The sequence below is a fragment of the Anthonomus grandis genome, chromosome 10 (genome assembly GCF_022605725.1).
Source record: "Anthonomus grandis grandis chromosome 10, icAntGran1.3, whole genome shotgun sequence".
NCBI classification, from domain to species: Eukaryota; Metazoa; Arthropoda; class Insecta; order Coleoptera; family Curculionidae; genus Anthonomus; species Anthonomus grandis.
Window position 1 is genome coordinate 5,080,852 of NC_065555.1, and position 18,144 is coordinate 5,098,995.

Consider the following 18,144-nt stretch of genomic DNA (forward strand, 5'->3'; position numbering starts at 1 on the left):
TATTCGAAGGACCAGGCGCGACGCACCTTGCGTTGCCAAAAATAAAACTTTGATTTATGATAATGGTCTTAGATTTTTAGGTGAGCAAGCGACCTCATAACGTAAAACCGTCCCCTATTTTAGTCACTTTTGCTTGGACTAGTTTGAACCTTAAATAATATTTAAAGTGAACAGAGTTCTGAATAGGCTCCTTTTTGTTTCATGAGAATAATCCTATTAGTCTTGCAGATATTGGACTTTAAAGTGAAAAGTCACTTGAAAGCGACTACTTCAAACTCCGATATTTCATCCGTTTTTGCTTGGACTAGTTCGAACCTTTAATAACATTTGAAAAGAATAAAGCTCTGAATATGCTACTTTTTGTTTGAAGTCAATAGTCCCATTAGTGTTGCAGATATTGGACTTTAAAGTGGGAACTCATTTTGTCCTTGAAGGCCACGACTTGAAACCCTCGTATTTCATCGGTTTTTGCTTGGACTAGTTCGAACCTTAAATAACATTTGAAAAGAACAAAGCTCTGAATAGGCTACTTTCGGTTTGAAGACAATAGTCCTATTAGTCTTGCAGATAATGGACTTTATAGTGGGAAGTCACTTTGTCCTTGAAAGCCACTACTTGAAACTCTCATATTTCATCCGTTCTTGCTTGGACTAGTTTGAACCTTAAATAACATTTAAAGCGAACAGAGTTCTGAGTATGCTCCTATTTTTATTTCAAGACGATACTTCCAATAGTCTACTACAATTTTGGATTTTAATTACACGACCTTGAACAGTTCATTGTGTTTAAAAATTCAAATACAGGGGAATTTCTTTATTTTTTTAAATCTTTATCTCGGGTATGCGCGACTGGTTTTTCAACAAACACGGTTTCTTCGCTGGAAATTCCCGCGATTATCTGCCATCTCACTTGACCACCAAACAATAGATTCGTTAGTAAAGCGAAGAATCTCGTCATGTTTGTGCGGTCCATTGTCGTTTTTTGTTGTTTTATTTTGGTGACAGGACAGTCCGACTTCGAGGTACCTGATGCCACCGTGGAAGCTTTCACCCCTAAAGGCTTAAGGGTCTCAATCCCCGGTGAGTCTTTTGTTTTTAATTTATTTTATCCATTATTGTCGTCTTTGTTTTAGATGTGGAGGGCATCAAACTGTTTGCCTTCCACGGTAAAGTCAATGAAGAATTCAACGGATTAGAAGGGGGAACTTTTTCACGGGATATTAATAAGGCCAAAGGGGGCAGATGGACCTTTTATGATTCACAAGTACCCAGTTCTTAAAAGTTATATTTTTCTTTTAAATTATAGTAAATTTTAGGCCAAATTGAAACCCGGTGACGTGTTGTACTATTGGACCTACGCGGATTATTTCGATGGGCAACGGAAACTCGGTTATAGGAAAGACGATCAGGTGTTCACCGTCACAGGTTATAGCAAATAATATTTCGAACTTTTGCGATTTATAAAAGAACATTTTGTAGAGCTGCTGCCTAAACCGGGATCTAATGTCACGGTAGTGCCAAAAGTTACCACTTCGGCACCTCCTACAGATCAAGGTATGTTTTTCATTATGCCCTCTATTATATGGCTTGTCCAGTTTGTCCTTCAGTTGAATGGGTCAAAAAACAGTAAAATTAGCATTTATTTATCTTAAATATAACCTACACAGGGAACATCCCAAACTGTGCAACTACTGTCAGGGGCCAAGCAGTGTGCAATAAAAAACTAATATTCGACAGCGATTTCTCGAATTTCAAAAATAACCGGGACCAACTATGGACCGTTCAACGTAGATTCGCCACAGGACCGGTGAGTTTCGTGATTTCGGCCCCTCGAATGTCCATCACGAACTTAATAAATATACCTGGACTGCTAATTCAATGAAAAGTAAATGACCACTACTAGGTGGCCGCCATTTTGCGTGATTGTGTCCTGTCGATGTTGGTCACTCTGACAAATTTCACTGGAGCCAATTGTAGGGAAATAAAACAATTACAAGTTTTTGAGAGGTTATGCTTAAAAAGACAGTTACATTTAGGTGCGATAAGACAGTTGCAGTATTAGATCTGAGTTTTTTTCTTGTACTTCTTTAAGAATTTCGTTAAAATTTATGAAAGAAAGTATAGTCGTCACCTAAAATGAGACATGAAGTTTCAATTAACTTAGGATAGATGCATGCACTTTAAAATATTTGGTTTATTACTCTAATAAATTAGAATCTTATAAGTCCTAATACCATGAAAATGACCATCTATAAAAATCAAAATATAGATGATTTTATTAGCAAGGGTTTATATAGCAAAAATAAACTCTATATATATTATTCTATGATAAACAACACAGACAGACAATTCAGAGTAATTCGGTTGTGAGAAACAGTGAACCAAATACGTTTAATTAAGGATGCTGATCAATTATCCATGTATTAAATAAATAAGGAGGAAGCTACAATATATGATGCAGACGATATACCCAAACTCGCTATACTCACACGTCAAACGTCAGCGTCGTCAACTTCATGACCGTTATTTAATATATTTTTTTGTTGGCAACACTAAAAATGTCCAGACTGACCAACATCAAAAGGACACAACCACTATAAAAATGGCGGCGACCAGTGGTCATTTTTCCAGTTCGCCTGTTTCTAAGAAGACAGGCACAACTCTTAAATCATCTGTTTTGTGATATCCGCTATTAAAGTTTTAACACGTATTGAAAGTTTTGTTGTGACCTGTGGTTTAAAGATACAATTCTTATTTTTTTATAGGACATAGTTTTATTTGTAAGAAAGTAATCTTCAGTTTTATTTTTTTTTAAATATGATTTTTGATAAAAATTAAAAAAAAAATAAAATTGTGACAGTCTTCCAGGGAAAATAAAATTATTAATGTATCGGTTTATGTAGAACAACTATAGTTTATCAAGTTCAAAATGACCTATTTTTCAAAAATACGTTCTGTTTATTAATTCTTTTGTAACAAAAAAGAAACTTATATTTAGCACAAATTAAAGATAATCTTTTACAAACAAAACTTAATGAAACATAACAGCATTTCTCTAGAACTCACAAACTAAATTCTTATAGATTCTTATAAAATTCTCCGTAGTAACTGGGAACTATTAGGCCAGCGGCAAGCCGACTTTTGCTTGCACTAACCCAATATTGAAGTTTAACCAATTGTCACTAATACTAGTCGATTAAGCATGTCTTTTTACACAAAAAATGTTAATATACCGACGTTCGCAGTTGGTCGAGACCATAGTTATAGCAGAAAAACTTCAAAAATACGGGGTTTTAGAAAAACCTACTTTTTATTATTAAATCTATAATATCGCCGAAAATATTTGATATATCCTTCTAATTTTTTTTTTAATTTTTTAAAGGACACACCTTGCTAAGCGAAACTAAATAATAAAATATTGCACTTTGTATTTAGTAGGTACCAAAAAAATATTCCAAAAGTATCATAATAGTGTAGTTATAAACAACATAAAACATTTTATTAAATTATATTGTCTTCTATATCTATGATTTCTGTTACATTTTTTGCATTCCATCTTGCATTTGCATTCAAGAGAGCAATGCACGCCCTCATTTTTGCACGCACACTTATTGTTTTGCAGTTTTTTTCATTACAAAAAAGACTTATAATTTTCCGTAGTCCTTGGGGAATTGGATCATTGGGTGTAGAATACTGGGGCACTAAAATATCATTTTCATACATCCAACCATAACTTCGTGGATCTAACTTATCGACCATACCGAGGTCACTTTTGACCCAGGAATATACTTGATAAAAACACCTGGAACATAAAAAGAATAAAAATAAAACATCTTATAAGATACCAACTCATCATGTTAAAAAACTAATTAAAAGTAGGTACATATATCTACCTTTTAACATGCAAATAAAATGATGCTTCAGTGGGAGGAATTTCTTTGGCTGATTTTATAGTTTCCTTTGTCAACCTAAGCCTTACTTGATTTAAATCTGTACATTTTTCATTGTGGTAAAGATACAAAAAAAAATTCTCGCATCTATAGTATTTTTTCCAAAATATCGCAAATCCAGAATTTCATGATATCGAGAATATATTTGCCATGTAGATTTTTTTCCAATTTTAAAAAAAGAATATTAGTTGTATCGCAGCCTGTGAGTGCATGAAAAGCTAGTAATTCATCACATACTGCTTTTCCAAAATGATTCGCTATAAAGTGAATTGGAATAAATCGTTTTTTGTTTGTCGAAGATCTGGCGTTTCCCTTTTCCATAATTATTTACAATGAATTCATTTTGTCTTTATTCCAATAAAAGTAGAGTAACAACACCATCACGTCAGTATCATCCGACTTTACAATGATTTTTTTTCCTGTAAATTCTTTATTAATTATATGAAATATCAGGCGTGTGTCAGCTTCTTCATGATTACAAGACAAAATATTTTCTTCTATAACTTTACTATTTTCGATCTAAAATATAAAAATCATATTATTAATTTTATTGCCAATATAATAACATAGAATAAAATATTTTACCTTTATCCTAAGATTCCCATTTTAAAGTCCTCCAGCTATGATAACAATTCTATCAGCAGGCAGTTTATCTGACGAGTCAATTAAATATTGGGTCACAAATCTTATTAGCGTCATTTTATTTACATTTGATTTTAAGAAGTCTCTGTAATGTGGTACCTTTCGAGAACCAATTATAGAATAACTTCCTATTTTATGTTGACCTCTTCTTTGTCGTTCAGCGCTTTTAACGGAATCTTCAATATCATATCTGTCAAATATTAAGGATATTTTTTTGGTGTTAGTAGCAGTTTTTTTAATATGACATCTCCAAGCTCTTCAAAAGTTTTAAACATTTTTTCATTTAGTTCTTGTAATAATAGCATTCCGTCGATAAAATAAGGTCGCGCCCGCCGCCCTGCTAGAGAGGTATTTTTTTTTTAAACTTCCTTGTAGTGTTATGTACATCTCCTTCGCAGATTGTGTGTCAAAATTCCTTTAAATAAAAAAGTTTCTCCCTTGTTAAAAAATTCAATACCAAAAATACAATCTATATTAATTATTATTATTTTTTATTATCAAAAACAAAAATACTTGGAAATCATTTTGGCTAGATATTAGCGCTTAAGTATGCTCTTTATAATAATTTTTAAAAAAATCGCATACGTCAAGTAGTTTGCAAGATTTGACAAGTTAATGTTAAAAAATCATTTTTTTGAATTTATGCTGTTTTTTTAGTTTTTTCGCTGTCAAGAACGCCCCGACCAATTGCCAACGTCGCCATAACAATTTTTATATGTAAAATGACCCAATATATCAAACGGTTATAGTCTCAATAAGTTATACCGTAATATTGGGTTTAGTCCTAAAACGACGACTTTTGAGAGCTTTGCCGCCGGATTATATATTTTTTTCCACTAGTGATAGTATTCCTTTTTTTTTTCTTTTTTTTTTTAAGACTTTAATTTCGGCAGTTTTTACGCTCTCACCATCAATAGTTTTAAACGCATCTTTAAATCCAGATTTTCAGTAAAAAAATCATTGTGATTTCTCTCAATAACTTTGTAGAGCTGTCCTTTTTTTGCTTCTCTTATAAGGGTAATATATTGATCGGGTACGTATACAGCAGTGCTGGTGATTTTCTGCTCAATTACAGAATGCACGTTATCTGCGTCATTTTGTGTATGGCCCCGAATCAAATATTTATGAGTTATTTTATTGATACTTTTTAATTTAGTAACGGCATAAGCAAAAAGGAACCTGTTCTTATTTTGTCCAGAACAATTACCTGTGTAAAATACGACATCAATTAATTTATTTTCTTGAAGTGCCTTGTCATCTAGTTGTTCTAAATAATTCCAAACACAAGAACCTATTTCATTGGCTCCTCTTTTAGCAGCACCCTCATGCCAGACATAGCGAGAAACATCATTTGTAATTGAATTAGCAAAAGTCAAATTATAGAGATTTAATTTAGAAATATATTAAAAAGAAGACGCTTTTCCAGATGGACAAGGTAAAGTAGCTTGTAAGTCATAAGACGTAATAACATGAGTTCCGGTTTCTTTATCCTTCTCCCTTTCTAAGCGACTTTAATTTTTTTCTTTCAGGTGAGTCTCATATTTTTCCTGAATTAAGATCTTGCCTTCCTCTGGCGAGTTAGCATATTCAACGCATTGATCCTTTCTAGGGAAGAAAAATGCAAGATTGAAATTTCGGATAAACACGTCATAGTAAGTTCGATAAGAGCCATATTTTAACTGTTTGCTCTTACACAGATCCTGATAGTCTATAAAGATCGGCAATAGTTTTGGTACCTTCAATATACTCCTTGTCAGTGTTAGCTCTTGTATAGTGACTCGGGACTCTAGGAATTGAGTTTATGTGGTTTTTAATTCCTTGTATAATCTGAGGTGGCTAGTATGCGTGCCTCTAAATTCTTTTGCTATAATACCACCAGTTTTACAGGATTTTTGTTTTTCAAACACATTTCTAATAGTCCTTGTAGTATAATCCCTAAAGTAGACATAAAAAAATGCTTGCAAACTCTACTTTTTGTTTCCTCAAAGCGGAAATAACAAGCGTGGTTTAAATCTCGTCGTCTATTAGAATTTAGAGTATTTGGGATTTATAGGACTCAGTAAAGATGCAATAAATCCCCTTTATAGGTGTAAGTCATTAAGGTTCCACTATTCTTTAAAAATTTTCTTTCGAGATTCTTCAGAGATTTTCTCTTTGCATTTTAATCTGCACTTGTCAGTACAAGGAGGTAACATTTTCTTTTCCGCTCGTTCTACCAAGGTTCTTTGTTTGTCTCCGTTTTTGGTAGTTTTTGATAACTCTGACCACTATTTCGCAATCGCTTAGCAACGTTCTTTTTCTGCCTCTTTTCTTAGGCGAATCCATATTGTCAGTTAATGTTGTAGGGGTATTTTCTGTGTCTGATTCTGATGATGATTCTGAAGTTGAAGACGCGTCATAATCAGGATCATTTGAGTATGAAGAACCAAATGGTTCACTATCGCTGGAGGAACTTTGTAACGAAGTATCTGAATGGTGAATTCTTTCAGTTAAAATGTTTCTAGCAGTATTTATTCCGGAAGTACTAGGTACATAATCTACAAAATAAAACAATTCTGTTAGTTACCTTCACCTCGTTGGAAGTGAAAACTTTTAATATAAAGAATGTCATGTCTACCTAGTATACTAACAATCTAGGTATTTGTTTACCACACGTATTACACAATACACCACATACTATTCACACTCAAATCAAAATGTCATAGCTAGGTGCCAACTCACTCTTCAACTCACCTTGATTCTTATAAAGTTATTTTTTTGTTTTTCCATTTTCTGGATTTTCCTTATCCAAATCATAATCATCATTAAAATGAGATGCAGAATTTTGCGGTGGATAGCAAATATCTAGAATTTTATTATTTGTAATTATCATGATTTGTAAGACAGACATTAATTTAAACAAAACTTACAAAACACAGTTAATTAAAAACATAACTCACCCTGATTAATATCAAAAACCTCTTCCCCTTTTTCTTCTAGATTTTGAATATTTTTACTTGAATCATTGTTACCATTTAGATGACCCAAATCTGGAAGATATTAGGTTTTATTAATAAATATTTATTTATGTATTAAGAACATAGAAATGTTTGTATAACTATAAAACATAGGATCATAAAAACTAGTTATGAAACTAGTCAGAAATTCAAACAAAACTTTATGCACGATTAATGTGATAATAATTTATATATTTTTTAAATTTTTGTTTATATCGTTTATGACGCGCATAAAAGTAATTTGCACACACACAAAAACAGTTAATTTGAAAATAGCAAATAAATTAACATTTACACTTACTTTGATTATTATAGAGTTCATCTCCGTTCGGTTCTTTTTCCAGATTTTGTAAAGCACCTAAATCACACTTATCATTCAATGGAGCTGAAGAATTTTCCGATAAACGGCAAATGTCTAAAATATAAAAGATTAAATTTAATATGAAATATTATTATACAATCTGTATTTAGTTTTAACCTTACCTTGCCTTATTTCGATCTCTTTTTCATTTTCATCCTCTCTCATGAACTGCTCTATTTTCCACATAGGTTGATTTATGTTATGTACCTCGACATTATTTTTGGTTAATTTCAAAATTAAAGAAGACCTATTTTGTTTCTGCATCTTGTTTCTAAAAATTTAACGTTATAAGTATTACAAAGTTTTGGGAATCATTAGGTCAAATAAATTTATATAAAATTCTATATTTTGTCACGAAAACTACATATTTTTCTTTATTTTTGACTATAAACCTGTTAGGATTGGTACCAAAGTTTACTTATTTATGGGGAAAGACTGTCACAATTGTAATTTATGACGGTTTTCTTTAAAATACTATATAAAATATAACCTATTTGTGCGACAGACCGGCACAAGTCTAGTTGTGACGGTTTTCCTGAATATCGTGAATAAAAAAATTACTTACTTTTGGGGACAAGCTGGCACAACTCTAATTGTGACGGTTTTCTCTTAAATAATTTCACAATAATTATTTCTTTTTCGAAAACACACTAGCTTAACACTAATTAGGACGGTCTTTCACGAATAATACTTTTAATAAAACGTTTCTTCCGCGAAAATGCTAGATGCGTCTCTTAGAAATGGCACAAAACGTACTGACCCATAGAGAAATGAATATTAAATACATTACTGAATGAATATTAAATACATACTTTTAATTACTCTATGTACTGACCTGAGACATTATTGCCGGAATTATTTTAACAAAATTTGGAGATGGGACGATCACGCTAGTCGCTCTCCGCGGAAAATATTCGAAATACACGTATGCCGATTTTTCTGGAAATAACTCTTCCTGTTTTAAAAATAATGACCACGGCAACTTAAAATTGACTATTCTTTGAGTTGTGTTGGTTTTCTTGGAAACAGGCGAGTTATATTTATTAAGTTCCTGATTTATGGATAATTAATAAAATGCTCTACAGGACTACGAATTCGTAGCCTACGACGACTCGGCCGTTTCCCTTACAAATGGCCTGTTAGTAATTACACCGGTGCTCACCGACGCAGTATTTGGGGATAACTACGTGCTCAACTCTGAGGGATTAGATTTTGGAGAAAGGCACGTTTTTACTACATCGTCCCTCGTATTATTAAAACGGTATTTATAGGTGCACAAGCGTCAGGGCGTCCACTGATTGCTACCAAAAAGCCTCGGGTTGGCGCATCATCCCCCCGGTGATTAGCGGCCAATTAACCACCAAAGGGAAGTTTTCTTTTAAATATGGAACGGTTGAAGTGAGGGCCAAGTTGCCCAGAGGAGACTGGCTTTATCCCGGTCAGTTTTTTTTTTGATTAATTATAAAAATTATTGGGAATATAACGTGGATTTTTGCAGAACTCTATTTGAATTCGGAAACGGACGAGTACGGTCCTTACTACGAATCCGGTCAGATCAGGATCGCTTTTTCGCCCGGTAACAGGAACGCGGGCGGTCAAACCCTCGAGGGTGGACTGATCTTGGGACAAAATCCGGCAGCGAGAAAGTACGCCCTGAAGAGGCTCGAGAGCGCGAAACTTTGGAGCGAGGATTTTCATAATTTTACCGTCTTATGGACTCCCGGTAAATATTTCGGTCATTTTTATAGGGTGCGGATGATAATTTTCTCGATTAGAATATGTGAAACTGAGCGTGGATAGTGTACCTTATGGGACCGTTTTTCCTCCGGAGGGCGGTTTTGCCTCATTGAGTGCCAGCTTGAACTTGAAGAATTCCGATAGGTGGAGGGCGGGCGGTAAATTAGCTCCATTTGATAAAGAGGTGAGTTAATAATTGGAATTTTGCACCTGACACGCTAATTTCATCACAAATACCACTAAAAAACATACATATTTTGATCGGTGTTTCCATTAGTCCGACTTATTTCTCCGCTGTTTTTGGATATTAATTTCGTAAAGATAAAGTGGACAACGGCGCATTAGAGTTTTATTATAGAAAGTACGTAAATGGAATATTCTCGGATTCAGCACTTTAAAAATCCACATTTTGTATGTAGATATATAGATTTGTACATAGTTATTTCTTTTAAAATAAATATTCTGTGGGTAATAAAATGTAAATAGTAATAAAATAAAAGGGCCAAACTCGCATATTTATTTATAATAACATTTATGACGTATGTTACAGAACAGTAATATGTAAATTTAGACGCCCTAGCTTCTGTTGATAACTATATTTCAAGCAAATTACTACAGTAACTAAAATTAAACTGTAATCAGTTTTTCAAACCCTCTAGCTAGCAGACCCTCCTTAAGGCAGGCTTTATCAAAATCTCATTTAGAGATGCATTTTCAATTTTTTGGCTACATAGCGGCAATCCCGCCTTTGGGGTGGAATTTGTTTCGTGTCTGACGTACTTAGAACGGCTATTGGTTCCCGTGTTTTTTCAGTAGAGTCAGTCGCGTATGTGCCGCCTTAGTAAATTTACAAAATAATTATTTCGCTTTAAATGATATTTTCTGTGCTATAAAATAAATACATGTAGCGATCTGTTCAAGCCAAAAAATTTACAGGTGAGTTTATGTATGTTATATTTCTTAGTTATGCATTGAAAAAAAAGTAGTTCATGTGTTTTTGCTATAAATCACTCATAACCTCAACCTGCCTAAAGGCGGATCGACTGGTTTGTGTGAAAATTATCTCATTCATACGAAATATTTATTTTCTTACTATTTTTGTTTTTTGTGGTTAGATATGACATCAAACAAGAAAGGGCAGCCCGGGAAGGATCCCCGAGAGCCTGAATTATATGACTTATCTCAAGTGACTTCGGACGAAATGTTTGAACTTTTGGACAATGTAGATATAGGACCTGACACCGATATTGAAGATGGGCTGTAAGACGATTTTGACGATGATGATAGTCTTGCTGACCCAGATTTTTGTCTTGAAGATGAAATAAATCAATGCAACGATTTAACTTCTGAATCTTCTACGCCTGACGACCAATTGTTAACATTAGATATTGAAACACCTCACAGCCATCGACATCAGGGAATTATACAACTGAATCACAAAAAATGTCTGTTGTTGCAAGAGTTTTATCCCCGTTGACTTCAGGTGAACCATCTATTTCATTTCAACGACAGCAAAAACGACCACGTTCTCCTCTGCCAGAATTTGAAGATGGGGCTGATGTTTCCGAGCCTAACACAGGTGGGTTTACGGGAAACCCAAGTGCACTTTTAGCACAGTCAGAAGAATGCAAAGAAATAATTTGGCGTAAACAGCATTTGCAGCTGCATAAAAATGAAGTGGTATTCCGTGGAAGCACAGAGCTTCCACTACACTTTCAGGATTTAAAAACTCCATATCAATGCTTCGCCTATTTTTTACACAAGAGTTTCTTGAAAATATTGCAGAACAAACAAATTTATATGCTCGACAGTACGACATCAAGACAACAGTTGTTACCAATGCTGCTGAGATCCGGAAGTACATTGGCATCTTGATATTTATGTCGATATATCGTTATCCAAATACGACAGAATACTGGGGTCGTTATGCATTTGAACCAGTTCGTACGGCAATGACATCCAAACGATTCTTTATGATTCGTAAGTATCTTCACTTCAACGATAAATCAAAAGAAAAAAAACGGGATCAACCTGAATTTGATCCATTATATAAAGTCCAACCGATAGTGAAACATTGAAATGAACGATTTCAAACAGTTCCAAAATTACCTCGTTTATGCGTAGATGAGCAAATGTGCGCGACTAAAATGAAACGCAGTTCATTGCGACAATACATGCCGGCAAAGCCCCATAAATGGGGGTTCAAACTATTTGTTCTATGTGACAGCAATGGTTATTCTTACGCCTTCGAAATCTTTACTGGCGCAGGGAGCAATGTTATTTTGCCCAATACGCCTAATCTGGGAGCAGCAGCAAATGTTGTCGTCCGGCTATCTCAAACAATACCTGACTTTATCAATCATATTTTATATTTTGACAATTTTTATACGACACTGCCACTACTTATTTATCTTAGAAGCCGAGGCATTTATTCATTGGGGACAATTCGTTCTGGTCGTATTCCTAATTGTAAATTGCCTAGTGAAAAAGATAAACAGCTTGCTACAGCAGATAAGGGATTTTCTGTTGAGTATGTGGGAAATGCGCATGGTGTAGATTTGACAACTGTATTGTGGAAGGACAACAAAAATGTGCGTTTGGCTTCTACATACGTCGGGGTACTACCCTTTAAAAGTGCTCTCCAAGATAAACAACCATCAAAGGCAACAAGATATGATCGGTCTGCAAAAAAGTACGTGCAAATTGAATGCCCCGCCATCATACGTGAATATAATTTTCACATGGGCGGAGTTGATCTAATGGATGGATTACTTGGAAGGTACCATATTCGCCTAAAGACTAGCAAGTGGACATTGCGTCTATTTTATCATTTTATTGACATGGCTATGGTCAACGCATATCTGCTACACAAACGGATTCATAAAGAATCGCCGCCTTTACCAGTGTTTCGAGCACAAGTAGCTGCCGTACTATGCGTTAACGAAGCTGTCAGAAAACGTCCTGGCAGGCCTTCATCTGCTTCGAAGCAGGAAGAGACATATATCGCCGAGCCAGATATCCGATTTGATAGTTTGAACCACATGCCCGACCTTTTGGATAGATCCGGTAAAAGAATGTGTAAAAACAAAGGATGTAAAGCTGAAACTCAGTTCTTTTGCACTAAATGCAATTTAAATTTGTGCCTTTCTTCAACTAAAAAGTGTTTTCAAGAGTTTCATACACAATAAAGCATTACACTAATCTTATTTTTTTGTATTGAGGCACAAAATATACATTTCAAGTTTAATTTCGCTTTTTTTACCCTGACTATTTTTGTCCTTTTAGTCGGCAGGTCTGCCTTAAGACTGGGGGAGGGGGTTTTTTCATCCCCAAAGCTTTAAAGGTTTATAATAAACTTTTTTTAAGCCTCGAATTCATTTTTATGTTATGAATTTACCCGCCTATGATTTTTTTTTCATAAAATAAAAATTGGCCCTTTAGAGGGTTAAGAGAATGGTTTCACCTGCCTGGAAGAGATTATTGATTTTTCTTTTAATTTATGAATTTTATTCCACACTCGTTCTTCTTTTTCTTCTCCTTCTTTAAGTACTTGAAATAAATTATTGATAAGAATTATTAATTCTTTTACAAATAAGATAGCTCATTAATTTTATCTCGCATTTCTCCTTCTTTTTCTGGTTCTTCTTCTTTAAGTGCATGTAGGAAATTGACGAATATCTTACAGGGAGTTGTTACAGACCTCAATTCTTTTTGTCTTTCTCTTTCATAACCTCAACCGCTGGAAGAAATTATTGATTTTTCTCTTACAAACAATTCATGAATTTTATCCTTTATGTCGTTTTCTTCTTTGTTCTCTTGTTGTTCTTTTTCAAGTGCTTAGATGAAATTAACGATTTTTTTACAGGCATTAAGTTATTTGAATCCATAGTTCTTCTTCTCTTTCTCCTTTATGACCTCAACTGACTGGAAGAAATTATTGATGTTTCTTTTACAGATAACTCATTAATTTTATCCTGCATGTCTTCTTCTTTTTCTTGCCTTTCTCTTTCATAACCTCAACTGCCTGGAAGAAATTAACCATTTTTTCACAGGCTGTTAACTTACTTCATTCAATAGAATTCAAATCCATTTCTCCTGTCTTTCGACTTCATAATCTTAACCGCCTGGAAGAATTTATTGATGTTTCCTTCACTAAATTCATTAATCTTATTCTGCTTGTCTTTTTCTTTCTCTATGTGTTAAAAGAAATTTACAGATTTTTTACAGGCATCAGTTGAGTTACTAGAAACCTCAGCTCTTCTCGTCTTTTTCTTCATGACCTCAACTGCATGCCGCTTTTTGACTTCCTATTAAAGTTCCTGTAAAAGTTCTTCATTCTATATTGGGTCAGTGTAAGTGTTGTAGCCTTGTCAAACTTGTCAAAGAACAAAGTTTCATTAGTAATACGGTTTACAATAAATAAAAGGATTGGGTTGTCGGAATACTACAAAGGAAAAAACCTTCTTCTTGTATTGAACACAACCACTGCTTTAAATTTGGAACCTTCATCCAGATGTCTCTGAATTTTTGCTTATACTTGTTCGACATTTTACGCAATCTAAAACTTATTCGTAGTTATAAGATAATGAATACGACACATTAAAATAAAACAAGGAACGGTACTAATGATTTTTTTTGATTCACTTAATTAGCCAGAGGGCGCATCATAATGGGATCCCCGAATTTTGATGACGTGGTTACGTTAATATTTAATAAACCGCTAAGCTACAAATTATTCCACTACTGCCGCTGTGTTGCCATTAATGGCACTATAACAACCGTCGTTGTCAACTGTCAAACTTTGACGTGTCAAGGAGTCTACGACAGTGCAACGTTGCCTAAGTTCTCCTTACTGTTCTTAGATGAATCTGGTCATCGGTGTGGGTGCTGGCGGTCATAATTTCGAAGATCGCACGGACGGCTCCAAGCCTTGGGTCAATACGCAGGCGGTGAGCCAAAAGGACTTTTATAGGGCGCGGTCCCAATGGCTCCCGACGTGGAACGGCGACCATAAACTTCAAGTGGAGTACGTTAAAGTTTGGGCCCTAGATTAAACTTTTCATTACTGTGGCGACGTTGCAATTTTATTTGACAAGTGACAATTGACACTGATTACAGGCAGATATTAGGTTAGGTTAGTTTTCGTAAAATATTATGTATGTAATTTAAATAATAGTACAGTTTTAAATAAGCCAAATGTATATAACTATAAGTCTCGAGTTAGAGTACACTTTTTTTAATAATAATTTCATTAATACCAAACCTAACCTCGGACTGTCAGTATAAAGTAAAATAAAACATCAAGTGTTTGTATTTTTATTCGTTTCATTTTTAACCTCCAATTAAAGGTTGGGGTTAGAGTAATACTTTTAATTGCTATGACAACGTTGCTATAACAAAAAATGACAGTTGACAACTTGTATGGTAGGGATGAGAATTGTATGCATATACCACATGGATGAAACTTGTATGGTGAAAATCGGAATCGTATATCGGCCATCTTGCTTGGCAAAATTGACAGACAGCTGACAGACAGTTGTTGACATTGACTGATAGAACATCATTTGTCATTGTCATACCATTTGAGTTTGTTTTTCATTTCAATGAATGCCAGCGTGGGTTGAGTTTGCTATTTGTTTTAAGGATGTTATTTTAAATTTATGACTTTTTTTCTAAAAAGTTCTCTTTCAATATTGGGAATAGTGTTTTAATTAATTTGCGGCAAGCAATTCCAGGTTTCTGGTAAGAAAATCTGATTTTATTTATTACTATTATGTTTTTGTATTGTCAATCTTTAGCCTTTAATAAAATCAAATTCAGTTGATTTCAATGAAGAAGTTTCACTTTTCAAGTATTTAATTTTTAACTTGATTATTATAAATACATATTACAAAATGTCTGGCCTCTCATTTTCTATTCAACAATTAAAAATTGATTGAAATTTTCCTGACCTTGATGTAAGAGTATGTATATTTTAAATGTTTCTGGGAAACAGTAATAAAAGATTTTTTTAATTTCCTGCAGTTCATATTACAAGAAAAACATGGAGAGGGATATGCAATGTAAATATTATTAAGACTTTGAGCTATAGAATTTCTTCTGATCAGTTCACAAATTTTAATAATGCTGATACCCCTGGCTTTACATATTTATTTAAACATTTATTTTGTCTTTTTTTTATATGAATCATTTAGTAAATTGATTTATAAGGTTTGCACTGTCTATTTTTTTATTTTATTTCCTGCTCGTATCATATCACTTCCTGTGTTCACTGAGACAAGACATAGGTATAGCGGCTAAGAGACCTGAGCACCCGGAATGGATCAGAATTAATGTTTTTCTTACAACATGTTTTTTTTTAAGTTTCTTTTTATTTTATGTAAACATCTATCCTTGAACTAAGTTTTTAGTAATATTATAGTGCCAAGATATAGGTTGTTAGTATTATAAGAGACCAACAAATATATTCTATGTAAGTGATATATGTTTATACTAAAAAGTTGTTTTCATTTTGAAAGAGTTTATTTTGTTTTGTCGATGGATATATTGTTTCTTTCGATAATACTCTGTTATAGAATTTTTAATTAATTTTAAAAATTAATATTTAGATTATAATTTAAATAATTTTAAAATCTGTTTAATTTTTCTTTAGGAAACAGATACAAGTACATATTAAATAAGAATAATTCATCCTCTATTGACTCTATGTGTTAATAAAATGAGGATATTATTAACCTAATGGGAATGTCTTTAGATGTATTATGAGAAAATAGCACAAAAATGTTGACATCCTTTTCTAATCTGTATAAAATTAGGGTAGTTCAGTGCTAACAAAATAATTTTAAACATTTTTAGATTAATTCTAATTTATATATTGTCTGTTATAATGAATTATTGAATATTATGTATATCATTTTAAGTAATTTTTTTTCCAGGAAAATTAAATAATAAATGTATTAAAGCAAAAAAAACATTGTTTTATTTCCATTTGTCCAATTGGTGATACGTCGTACAATATTGTTAGTACACTTTCGTAGATTATTGCAGTAAATTAACCTATTTAGATATGTAAAATAAAGCTGAAAAGTTTTATTTTTGTTCAGATCAATATCTGATGCTAACACCTAAACAAAAAGGCTCTTTTCTCTATGAGTAACCTTTTTGATTAGGCGTTTGCTTTAGATATTACGATTAAATGATAAGATTGTCAGATTAAATAAAATGTGATTTCCCGCCTTAATTTGGCCACACCTTTCTACCATTTCGATTGGTCCAATTAGACACGTCAAACTGTCAAGTTAGTTACAACAGTTTCCGCTGCCAAGCGAGAGGCCGCTAGCTGATTTGTCAGAAGAATTTCTTTCAGTTTGTATGCAACCACCACTTCTCTATATATTTGTGTTCTGTGGCATATACCTATTATTCCTATACGACCGATTACGGCCAGATCCTGAAGCAAACATTTTTGAGACAGAGATATGATAGTCGCATAAATCTGTCTCTACCTCGACCATTTTTTTATGCGCATGCTTAAATATATTGATCCGTTTATGGAGTGAGCAGAGAGGGGGATTCAGCCGAATTTAGCGCGCCAATTTTATTTAAATTAAATTTGATAGCGGTTCGAGAAACTGACCAATAACAGCACGATATTTGGCGCATACGCAGTGGGACAATGGCCGAGGTAGAGACGGACTTATGCGAGAATCATATCTCTGTCTCAAAAATGTTTGCTTCATACGCCTCTCATGTGCGGTATAGGATACCTTTAGTATAGGAATAATAGGTATATGATTGTATGTCGGCCATTTTTCTTCGAGATATCGACAGGTGCTGTCAGAAATGACATTGTTGACTGATGGCACATCGTTTGAGTGTGTTAAGGTTGTTTTTCAGTATGCCGGAAACGTGGATTGGTTTTGTTTTAAGGATGCTATTTTAAATTAATTATTTTTTTTCCTGAAAGGTATCTCGTTCACTGTAAGGTTCTCTCGTTCGTATTCCGGTAAGAAAATGTGATTTTATTTATTACTATTAATTATCTTTTTGTATTGTCAATCTAATAAAATCAAATTCAATTGGCCTCCATCGAAAAGTTTAACCATTCAAATATTTAATTTTTAACTTGATCATTGTAAATACATATTACAGTACGTCGATTATTTCTAATTTATATAATTATAATGTCTCTTATTATATATTATGTACATCTAAATTTTAAATTACCCGCCATTATGACGTCACAAACCCATTTTCACTTCCGGTTAGTATTACTCCTCGACATTCAGAGGGCGCAACAGTCAATTGGCGTTCAGTGTTCTATAGGCTCTTATCGAAGTTCCTTTCTAAGATTTCTATGGTATGCAACCACCACTTCTCCATTGTTTTGTTCATATTTGGTTATGTTATGGCGTAGGTTAGTTTATGTGTGTGAAGCTAGCGTCCGATCGTTATCCAGC

The 18,144-nt window shown here is 33.6% G+C and overlaps 1 protein-coding gene across 1 annotated transcript; it reads left to right on the top strand.

The window, feature by feature from the left end:
• Positions 1–354: 354 nt before the first annotated feature.
• On the top strand, positions 355–14,998 carry LOC126740918 (beta-1,3-glucan-binding protein). The gene is made up of 10 exons (XM_050447105.1): positions 355–1,079; positions 1,133–1,263; positions 1,316–1,424; positions 1,479–1,553; positions 1,667–1,806; positions 9,034–9,170; positions 9,220–9,386; positions 9,447–9,671; positions 9,724–9,869; positions 14,548–14,998. The coding sequence occupies exons 1-10, from the start codon at positions 956–958 to the stop codon at positions 14,737–14,739; spliced, it is 1,446 nt and encodes a 481-aa protein (XP_050303062.1). The 5' UTR covers positions 355–955; the 3' UTR covers positions 14,740–14,998.
• Positions 14,999–18,144: the final 3,146 nt, after the last annotated feature.

Coding starts and splice junctions, on each gene's coding strand:
- LOC126740918 (XM_050447105.1), top strand. CDS start 956: ATGTTTGTGCGGTCCATTGTCGTTTTTTGTTGTTTTATTTTGGTGACA. Junction 1,264..1,315: donor GGACCTTTTATGATTCACAA/GTACCCAGTTCT, acceptor AGTAAATTTTAG/GCCAAATTGAAACCCGGTGA. Junction 1,425..1,478: donor TCAGGTGTTCACCGTCACAG/GTTATAGCAAAT, acceptor AACATTTTGTAG/AGCTGCTGCCTAAACCGGGA.